Source organism: Balaenoptera ricei, chromosome 11 (genome assembly GCF_028023285.1).
Source record: "Balaenoptera ricei isolate mBalRic1 chromosome 11, mBalRic1.hap2, whole genome shotgun sequence".
Lineage (NCBI taxonomy): Eukaryota > Metazoa > Chordata > Mammalia > Artiodactyla > Balaenopteridae > Balaenoptera > Balaenoptera ricei.
The window spans coordinates 57,881,976-57,893,092 of record NC_082649.1 but is presented as its reverse complement, the minus strand read 5'-3'; the positions used below and the strand labels follow the sequence as shown (position 1 = coordinate 57,893,092).

The 11,117-nt window shown below is 47.0% G+C and overlaps 1 protein-coding gene across 2 annotated transcripts in view; it reads right to left on the bottom strand.

The window, feature by feature from the left end:
- Window positions 1-931: 931 nt before the first annotated feature.
- The window catches only part of ITGA9 (integrin subunit alpha 9), a 355,586-nt gene continuing 345,400 nt past the window's right edge, over window positions 932-11,117 (bottom strand). Inside the window, exons 28-29 of one of the 2 annotated variants that reach the window (XR_009505770.1) lie at window positions 4,540-5,373; window positions 932-4,197 (exon numbers count right to left, since the gene is read on the bottom strand). Coding sequence is in view for 1 of the 2 variants with exons in the window: in XM_059939171.1 (XP_059795154.1) it covers window positions 5,275-5,373 (99 nt within the window). In the remaining variant the exon portion in view is untranslated. Of the gene's footprint in view, window positions 5,374-11,117 lie in introns of both variants that reach the window. The other variant, XM_059939171.1, reaches the window with a different exon arrangement.

Here is an 11,117-nt window from a genome sequence, read left to right as displayed (position 1 = left end):
CAATGCTCTTTGTGCAAACAAAGCTCTTTCTTTCGAGACCTAGAATTTGGGATCTCTTTTGGCTTAGCAATTCATACTCTCCCAGAGGTAACTTTATTTTAAAAGTAATTTGCATATGTTTCATTGTTACAAAAGACATACATGCTCACTGTAGAACACGAAAATTCAGACAAGTAAAAACAAAACAAAATGCAAAGCAAAAACATTGACAATCCTACCCAGTTAAAGACAACCAATTTTATCCCCTTGGTGTGTATCTTTTCAGACCCCCTTCTATACTGTGTGGGGGGTGTGTGTGTGTATGAATTTTAACCACAGGGGAGTAATATAAATCTTAACAAGTACAAAAGCAGCAAATTAATGAAATAGGAAGCAAAAACCAGTACACTTGATTGGTATAGCCAGCCAAAGGCTAATTCTTGAAAAGACCAATAAAATAGATCTTTGTTGGTCTCATCTAGAGAAAAAGGAGAAAAACACACAAATGAACAATATTTGAGATAAGAACAGGGACATAACTAGACAGATGGAGGGGATCAAAAATTAAGAGAACACAATGTTTGTAAATGTGTAAGGATGCTACCAAAAGGCTTCCGGGAAAATGCTTCATGACTGGAGGACACATGAGGAAGCAGTCTACTAAAAACGAGGAATCAGCCGCATTTAATTTGGGCACATTCATCCTAAGACCAAGGTCCCAGGTGTGGCCCTGGGCAGGTGGGTGATGCACAGAGAAGGTGGTGACCATGGAATGGAGGCCAAAGACTAGGGACAGTTCGGACACATTGAGTGGGTTCTTTATGTGCAATTAGATGAACCTGCATGGACTCTTTAAATGCTCATGTTGTATTACACCGAAACCCCATCTTTAACAGCCTAAAAAGGCTCAAATTCTTCAGTAGCAAAAGAAATTACAGACTGAACTCCCAAATCATTTGTAGCCATTTTTTTAATTCCAAACACGTACTTTTGTAAACCTGCATTTCCCAAACAGTGCAAGTGAATTAGAAGTGACTGCACAGACTTGAATACATGTGACTTTGTGAAGAGGAACACCCCTCCCACTGAAATTCCTCAACGGAAACGTACATGGATGCATCAATCAAGTTCTGGAAGTGAAGTTAGCGTGGGTGCCTGCCATGCAATTAATCACACTCTTAAAGCTTTTAAACTTACTCTGCTGGTCACACCGTGCACATTAGAATTTGAAAAAACCTTAACACAGTCTGAAATCTAGATCGTGCTACAAAGCATTGCATCACGTGGGACATTTGTTCATTATCCCCCTCACATGCTGAAAATCAGAAAACATTCTAGAAGGTTCATTTTGGCCCTACTGCCTTTGTATCCTAACCCTTCAGCCATTCTTTGCTTCAGAACATATTCTCCATTGTGTATATTCTTGCTCTATATAGCAAAACAACACATGGACTAAAACACCGCATACTTGGAGCATTTCTAAGGGACGCTCGTTTTCTGCCTTTTATCTGCTAAAAGGCCATTTCCCCCAAATACCAATCCTTTGCTTTGCCTCTACATTTCGGCAAGTCTGAATTAGGTGCAGGTTTCATCAGGTGTAGGTTTTACACGTAACCGAAGGGTAACTGTGTTGCCCTGCCATGATGCCTTATCCAAAAATAAAAGTAGAATAACCTTTTTTAAAAATGACATTGCTACGGTTCCACAGGTAGCATATCAGCACCCATCACAACCACCTAAGGGATCTGCTACACATCCACATTGAAAACAGGTCCCAGATGTTTCCAGGAGGCCCGCTGGTTTTGTTTTGAACCTCCTTGCCTCTGGCTCCAGGGCTGAAGGTTGCATATGATTTGGTGAAGGAGGACTTTCCATCAGATTTTCTACAAAGCTTACCCAACTTCAGAATGCTGACAGAAGTTTCCTGAAGAATTGACTGAGAAAGCCTCAGTGACCTCAGTAGCAAGTGATTCTGGCCGTGTGCCTGTCAGTCACCGTAAAGCCACTGGACCCACTCACTCCTGCCAGTGTCCCCTCGTTCCTGAACCTCATGGCCTCTTCTCTGCGACAGGTCTAGGGCTCACTGAGGCGATGTTCCAAACTCCTGAGTCCCATGTAAACTGAGCATAGGTGAATCATTTTTGAAAAGGGAGCATTATTTCACTTAATTTCTACAAAGGTCCTTTCTTCATATTTAAAAAGCACCTCAATCCTTCTGACAGTTGATTATAACCCTAGTGAATACACAACCAAAAAGCTGAAGCAGACTTAAATAATGCTGTGCAAGGGAACATCAGATAGCATTCCACAGTGAACCCACAGAAGCAGGAAAGATGGAAATTGGAAGGCACTGTGGAATTTTAAAAGAACCCTCTGGAGAAGGAACAAAGACACACCAACCCATCCTGTCTGCTTCCCCCGAGAGCCTACTGAGGGCTTCTGAACTGGATGGAGCTGGTGAATTGGCCAAGCTGAGAGCACTGACAACCTGCTCAACTTCCCTCTCTATCTCTGTGCTAAATGGTCAGCTCCCCAGTCCCTGCTGCCCCGCCTACTCAGCATCAGGAGATAAGCAGATGTACCATCCTCCCCAAACAGGTTCCAGAGGGGCTGCCAGTATTTCCTCCAGTGGAGGCCAAGCGAGATTTTCTTAAAAACTGCCCTATTTAGTCTTAGTAATCTCCTGGGTATGTGACCACTCGTGTGCCTACCACTCAGAACCACCCAGAAGCACATGGATCCCAGCTCTGAGACTGGCTATGGAGACTGCCCCTCCCCCGGTGAGGCTTTCCCCTCTGGCTGGCAGAACCGTGTGCCCGCCAGTTATCCTGCTACACTGTCTCCCATGCGTCTGCACCCCCTGCAGGAGGCTGGCTGTGGCTATTTGTGCATTTGGCCAAAGCCGCTGATGGAGCTGTCCCAGGCCTACCACCTAAGAATCCTAAATGATTTATTAAAGGACAACATGAAACAACAAGCAGAAGTCCGTCCAAGGAAGGCTGCAGATGAGGTCTCGTAAAGGAATTCACGCTCTGAGCGCCACTGTGGGAAGATCTGCCTCCCTTGGGGCAAAATGTGGGGTGGTGTTCACTGGGGAACCCCCGGCACTTAGCACAGGGTCTGACGCACAGCAGGGGCCCCATACACATCTGTCAGAGGTGAACCCTGAGTGAGAACTGGAAGGGGAGCATGATGAATTCTGTATCTTCCTGTGTCAGAGTCAACTGCGTAAGAAACGAAAAGACACGTGTGCTCCCTGCCAGGTTTGCAACCGCCCAGCACCCTCATAATTTTGCCAAAACTTTAGATATCTTTGCAAGCATTAGCCAACTATGTGTCTGGAAAAACCTGTCTCCCCTGAAGTTGAGTTCTGTGTCTTTTCAACAATACTCACAGGCCCCCACACATCTTAGCTCCCAGTCAACAAGGCCCTATGAGAAAGATGCCTGGTCTTGTTTCTTGTTTCATTCTCATCTGATGCCATCTGTTTGTACCCGGGGCTTGAGCAGGCTGTGATAAGTGACTAAGGACTCTGTCAGACCCTGCTCTTAGGCACGTTTTCCCCTGTACCAGATGGTTTTCCAGCAGCCAGGGCTGCTCATGGTTATTGAATGTTCACTATGGGCCAGGCATGGTGTTGAGCTTGCTACATCCGTCACCACCTTGCCCTTTCAGAGAATCACACTGCACTCAAACCTGGACAGCACTGTGCGTCTGGTAATAAACATTGTCAAACAGAGAGCTTGGATAGCGAAGGCCATAACTCAGCATTCACCTGTACAGGGGATAGGCGAGGACGTCAGTGCTACGCCCAGATCCCTTTGCATCATTTCTTTTGCATTATTTCTGTGCGCTTCCCAGGTTGGGGGTGCAGCCCTCTTTTTGAGGACCGCTCCTGAGCTACTGGGGCTATTTTGCTGGCAGGAAGTGAAAGCAGAAAGTTTACATCTCCCCTGGGTACAAGACTATGAAAGCTCAGCTCCCGTGCCCCAGGTTGGGACAACTCTGAGGCATAACTTACCCTCCAGAGCCCCCCCTGCAGGATCAGGCTGAAGACCCCCTGCACGGGACCTGCCCTGAAATGGCTCCCTTACCTGTCTTCCTCCCCTTCCGTGTCCTGCTTCCCTCGTGTCCTTACTGGTGTGCCCTGGGGATACTTCCTTAATAAGTTACTGCATGAAAATCCTTGTCTCAGGGTCCACTTCTTAAGAACTCCACCTAAGACATGATTAAAAAAAATAAGGACAGGTTGAATGGTCATCTCTGGGAAGGACACTGCAATTACCATTAGCTGGGACAGCAAGAGTGACAGGGACAATGGAGACCTCTGGACTCAAATTAACATGAAAAGATAACACATCACAGCACTCAGACACAAGTCTCTGCTTGGTGGGCACCAATTCAGTCCCGGTGGTGTGCGGACTCTGATGCACGATGTCCAGGATGAGATGCCATTCTGAGGTTTACCAGTGATGAAATGGCATTGCTCCAAGCTTTCATGTCTTAATTTAAGTGGAAGGAGGGTGAAATGTCTGCTCTATAAGGTGATGCAGAACAGACCTCAAGAATCAGGTTTTTCCATCCAAATTCCTGCTGGGAATCTTCCAATGAACGGTACAGATGAAAAAACTCTCTTGGTTCTTTAGCACATTATTCCACACTTGACTCCAGGCAACAGAGATGTGAGATGCCTTCGGGCTCAGCCCCAAACCACAGCTGATATACAGCACCACCCGCTGGGTGGATTCATCACGTGAGGTTTCTTCAGATGATTTCATCTGAGAGTCTTCTTTAACAGCAAGTTCCAAAGTACAGTAAGATCTTTATCCTTTAACATTTGTATGAATATACAAGTATTTCCAAGATTTCAGGCCAGATATCAGTGCTTGAGTGAACTATATAACCATTTAATAGAAATAATAAAACATCGATACAAATATAAAGACATAATCAGTATAAAAGGCTTATATTTATAAAAATACTTTTAGGTAACAGTTTTCCCCTGAGGGTTGACCACGCATGTTGCATCCATAAATATCGCCTGGCTCTGCAGCCGGCTTTCCAAAGTTCCGAGTTCAGCTGGAAAAGGAAGTGGTGGTGGTTCCAGTCAGGTGACCTGGCCGAAGTGACTGCCTCAGGTTGGCACCTGGGCTTGAGAGAACGAGGACGAGAACAGCATCGTGGGGCCTCCGAAAAATCTGGAGAAGATTCTTTCTTCCAAATATGGAAGATACAAAGATCAGGAAGACAGGCGAACCACTGGGCCACATGACCGGGGTGGGTTGGGGTGGCAGGTCACTGGTTTTTCTGGACCCAGTCCCAACTGTCTTCATTCTCTTTACGGTTCTTCTCAGCTTCAATAATTTCTTTGTACCTTCTGCGAAAGAAGCCCATCTGAAAGGCAGAAAGAGGAGAGGCCAGGTTAGAGATGCTGGGGAATCAACTGTTTTGATTCCCAAGCCACCTGGACCCGGAGGAGGCATGATCTATGCTCACAACTCCTCAGATTGGGCTGATTTACAAAAAGCATTATGTGGAACCACTTTTCAAAATGCATGGACTTCCTGCAAGCTTTCTTATGATAAGTTGTTTGTTCCTTGTAATGTGCTTCTGGTGGAGTGTTTCCCAAACTGTATGCTGGGGAAAACTAGTTATTGAGCTATTCATAGGTTGTTTGGGAGTAAAACAGATTCCACGGTCAAATAAGTTTGGAAACGATACACTCTTTCTTTAAGAGATTCGTAATGTACAGTAGAACAGTAAAGGATCAAATCAACCTTTTAGGAAAGGATTAAGAAAGTCAGGGACTTGATACTTCCCAAGCTTATCTGGCTTTTGATAAATCTATTAATATCCTGAGAGAGATTAGCCATTGCAGAATAATTTGATAAGTACTGCTCTCATACGATAGGAGTTTTAAAGTATCTGCAGGTCTGCATCCTATCTTGCTGTCCTCTAGATCTTTCGCTCAAATCTGTGACCCTCGTGAGCTGCTGAGCTGCCGTGCACACAGCTGGCAGTGTGTACCCCCCTAAAACTGGCAACTCCTCCTGAGCCACGATGGCAGTTTCTTTTAGCTTAGTTCTGAAAAGACCTTTCCTTCCGATGTCTATGGCTTTTCATACAGGGTAAGATGAATTTCCATTTCTTTTCACATAGTCAGCATAGGCACTACTGCCATATAAAAGTAACTTTTTGTAGCCCAAAGCTGACCTTTTCTCCCAAGCTCAGGAAGACCTGGTATCTCTTGTCCTGTGCTCCCTAGCATTAGTGGCCTCTGTTTCTGAGATCAGACATCCTCCTGCATCTGCCCTTAAACATGACTGATTGGAGTTGGTGTACAAATACCCCAGCTCCCTCTCTCCTTGGGTGCGAAACCCTGAGGCGCACGCTCCGCGTGGAACTTTCCCGCAGTGGTAACCAGCTTGATAACACATCCTTTATTAGCTTCCTTCCCTGCCCTCTCTTCCCTGGTCCCCTATTACTGTTTCCTGAGATTATCTTCCAAATAAATGACTTGCCCTCAAATCCTTGTTTCGATCCTCTTGAATAGGGGAATTGAAACAGACATGCACACTTGGCTCGCTGCTGGGAGGCTGTGCTGCAGGTCTGTGGTACCACACTGTCACTGGTGTATACTTTCCATAGTCATATTTGAAAACCCTTGAGACTAATAATCTCTGCAATCTGCTGCCAATGGGGGATGCATATACAAAACCTGCCCTAAACAAATTGTCAAGCAAACCCAGGCTTGGGGGCACATCTAACTCCTTTGTGCATCTTTCCTCACACTCCTTCACCATGAACCAAGCATCCACAGTCTCACTGCACCATCTTCCTACTCCTTGAAAGGGGCTTACTGGCCCAGGTGAAAATGAGAACTGTCAAGAGAGCTGCCAAGACAGTGCTGGTCACCTCCACCCACATTGCCAAGGGAGTCCTGAGAGTTCCCTTTGAGAGCAGTCTGATGGCTGGGAGGGAGTGGAAGCTTCCACAGAACAGCTGGCAAGCGTCTTGTGCTCTGAGCTTCGATCCTCAAGGCCCGTTTCACAGACAGACATTGAGTTCCTTGGATATGTCCTCCCAGCATCAGACCACATCTGTCAGAACCCTACTTTATGACACCCCTATATACTTTTCTCTCATTAAATCTCTACCACCGTCTCCCTTCTGCAAGGGATGTGGAAAGGAGGCTTGGCTTGAATGTTCTGGATAATTAGAAAAAGGTCGTTGTTGTCATCCTCAAAGCATACCCAAGGGAGGCCAGGAAAGCGACCCAAGACTTCATGGAAATGTCTAACTCAGAAGTTACTGCTTGAAATCTCATTCTTGAAAGATAAAGATGTGGTTGACAGGGCGAATGTGTCATGTGCACCTTCTGAGCTGAGGAGAACATAATCATAGAAAGGAGGCTGGATATAACATGAGAATAAGATTCTTTAGCATATGACTCTACCTGAGGATAGTGTGATGTTTCAGTGATCTCCAGTTACTCACTTTAACTCTAGAGAAGTAACATATCTCTAATGTGGCACCAATCAAGCAGAGCTTTAACTGTCTGCTCTCTTATCATCTTTCACATTTGTCTTAGGACTCCTACGGATTTGTGCTTTTTATCCCCAGAGCTCAGCATCTCACCGCTACTTAGTGCCAGTGATAAGTTGCAAAAATGCCCCTGTATCCATGTCCTGTACCGTGGCTTTGCAGCAAGTCCTATCAGGAGACGGAGTCTATTTTCCACACCCTGAATCTGAGTCGTGACTTGCTATGACGGTTGGGTGCATGGGAGGTGATGCCCTGTCAGTTCCATACTTAGGCCTCAAAGGCCTTGCACACTTCCACTTGCTTTCTCAGAACCCTGCCTGGCTTCCGAGTGAATGAGTTTGGTCTTGCTGCTGAAAGATGAGTCCACCCAGCTGAGGTCCTCTTAGACTCGCCAGCCCCCAACTGCTTGCAGGTGTAGGTTTGAGCCCTGCTGAGACAGGAGGACCGCCCTGTTAAGCTCAGTCCAACCCTCAGAATTGCAACCTATGTAGATGGTGGTTGTTCTTAAGTCCCTAAACTTTGGTTTGTTACATAGCAAGAGTTAACTGATACAGAACTCCATATTTTTTTGCCTGACTTACTGAATGAATCAACACCCACAGGAAGGGTGGCAGAGGGGCAGCCTGACAGGGCTCTAGATGGAAAGAGCATCACTGTGCCTTGTCCTGCTGAACAGACTTTTCTTGTTCATCTCTAAGGAGGACGAGAGTCGGCTCACCTTCTCACAGCTTTGCTGGCGTAAGGATTTGATACAGCGTGTGCAATCTAGCAAGGATTTAGAGTGCCTGGCCCAACTCTCACAGGAGGCTCTCCTGTGCTCATGTTTATGTGTGTCATACTTGTTACCAACAAAGTGATGGCATATCATCTCCTGTAGGCATCCAAAAGCAAGCTCTTCTGTCTCAAGTGGTATGGTGTCAGCATTAGTCTTTTTTTTTTTTTAATTTAATTAATTAATTTGGTTGCACCAGGTCTTAGTTGCGGCAGGCAGGCTCCTTAGTTGTGGCTCGCTGGCTCCTTAGTTGTGGCATGCAAACTCTTAGCTGCAGCATGCACGTGGGATCTAGTTCCCTGACCAGGGATCGAACCCAGGCCCCCTACATTGGTAGCTCGGAGTCTTAACCACTGTACCACCAGGGAAGTCCCTCAGCATTAGTCTTGAAAATTCTACCCCTGCTGGCAGTAACCGTAGAGCTTCTCTTAGAAACAGCCTTGCAAACTCTCCACCCCACTCCAGTGCGGCAGGGTATCCAGAGCCCTGTTCCCAACATAACCTGTGTGTAGTCTCATCTTTAGATGGAAGCTTGGAGCTGCCACTGGTGTCTGTCCTTCTTCTTTGGAGCCCATGACCATTTCTTAAAACAGAGATCACTCTCATGACTAGGGAGTGCCGGGTACAGTAGCGCAGGCTGTGCACTGCATATAAGGGGGGAGGGTGCCACTCATATCAGAGAGATCATGGACGTGTAAACTTATGACAACTATTTTCCAGCAGATGGCAGTCGGGTGTCTTTTTCTAACAAAATCAGTAGATTTTCTGAATTTTCTGACAGATGGAAGTAAAGCTTCTGGAGGAAGGGGCGCTGTTTACTCGTTTGCACAGAGGTGCCATATAGTCTAGAGGTGGTTCTGTCAAATTAATATTGTTTCTTACGTGATCAAACGAATTCCATTTCAGAAAAAGAGAATATCACCTTCGTGCTGTTGTTTAGAGCCCGGTTTTGGCTTTTGATATAGAACCCAAAGCCCAGGCTCTGAGTTTACCAAGCCAGGGTTCCCCAAACAACTGTGTCATGCCAGGCCTGCCCAGTGCCATAGGACCTACTCTGAAGGGTTGGACAGGAGAGGTGCCGCATGGGGAGCCTGGAGTTCTGAGTACTGCTCACGCTTGGCCACAGGGCAGGTCATTTCCTGGCTCTGAACCTCAGTGTCTTTGTCTCTGCCCAAGAGAGCGACGGCATTCTCAGACCTCTTCTAGCTGTGAAACACAATGAAAGCTTTTTATGTTGGTCCCCAAAGCAAACTCGGGACTGCAGCCTATGGGCCATACAGCTGTGTATCCATTCCTCACACGCAGGAGGCACAGGGCACAGAGTCCTCGCCTGGTATCATTTTTTCTCAAAGAGTTTTTGGAAAACTAAATTTCCAATTTTTATATTAAAGTATGGATATGTTATAAAGTATAGAGAAGTCTAAAACTCTTAAACACTAAGATAACTCAAGACTTCAAATACATTTCTCTCCTGCAGCAGGCCTACACTCTCACCGTCACTAGTACTCATGGTTACTTTGGGGAAAACCTTGGAGAGATGCTGGGCAAACCTACATTTTCCCAGTCAGCTGAGCCCACACTGAGGGTGCCGGGAAATGGGCCGTGATCAGTTAAGCCGGACCCTCAGCAGCCCCTCACTCAATTCCAGTCCAGTGGAGTATGTGTTTTCCTGCACTTTTTCTGGGTCCTTCCAGGGCTTGCTTTGCCACTTGAGGGGCAAAAGGCTCTGTAAATAACTGCTGTCTGTAGCGGAGGGAACACTCATGAAAACCCTACAGGAAGAGAGACTCCAGCCAAACTTGGCTCCCCTGCAAGCTGAGGGAGCAGGGGTTTTCTGGCTTCTCGTCTGCGCTGCTCCTGAGGGGGGGCTGCGGCCCCACAGGGCAGCTCCCTCGGCCCTCCTGACAGATTCACACAACTTTCTGATATAAACTTGTGTCAAAAAAGCTGCCAGAAAACTCCTAGGGAAACAGCAGCTTTCCCCTGAATGGCCCTAATTAGGAAGATTCTGAGAGGGGCCTGGGGCCCAGGAATAAGTGAGAATGACTGGGTTCTGGGGTCCACAGCCTGCAGCACCAGCCTCCTCCTTCCCAGCCCAGTTCGGGGTGAGTGAAGGGCGGCCGCACAACCCCACGGCCTCTGGTCTCTGGGGAGATGCCCACCCCCTCCTCCCTGGCTTTTGGATTGCCTCCTGGGCAGCTATTCCAAGGGCCTTGGACACACTCCTTCTTTGGACTAACTCAGAGCCTCATGTTTATGTGTCCTTTCAAGTTCCTTGACTATTTACATAGCACGTCTCTGTCTCGAGATGTCAACAGTGCAACATCGCCCAATATTTACTTCCAAACATAAATAAGTCCCTACTGAGTGTCTCTGGCACATGGTCTTAATTGAGACAGTGCGAAGGGTGTGTGTGTGTGCTGTATGTCTGTGCATTTTCATTTTCTCTGCAGGAGAAACAAGGATGGGTTCTCACTGCCCAGCTGGAGGGCAGGTGATAACCCCAATGACCCCTGGAGGGGCTGCCAAACCTACCCATCCGCTGGGCCATTTCACAGATTTATTTTTCCAAGTATTTCTGCTTGAGGTCAGCAGGAATGCTCTTAAATGAAAACCAGGAGCCCAAAGCCAGCTCTGGAGCAGCAGGCTCTTGGAACAGGCCCAGATGACAGAGGGTTCGAGAGAGTCCTTCTGAAGGACGGTGGCAAACCCACTGCACAGCCCACCTCTATACCACTTGTGAGAAGGCAGAGCTGGCAGGTCCTGGGCCTTTTGGGAAGAGGCTGGTCATGGGGCTGGCCAGGCCACGGCACTGCCCTTT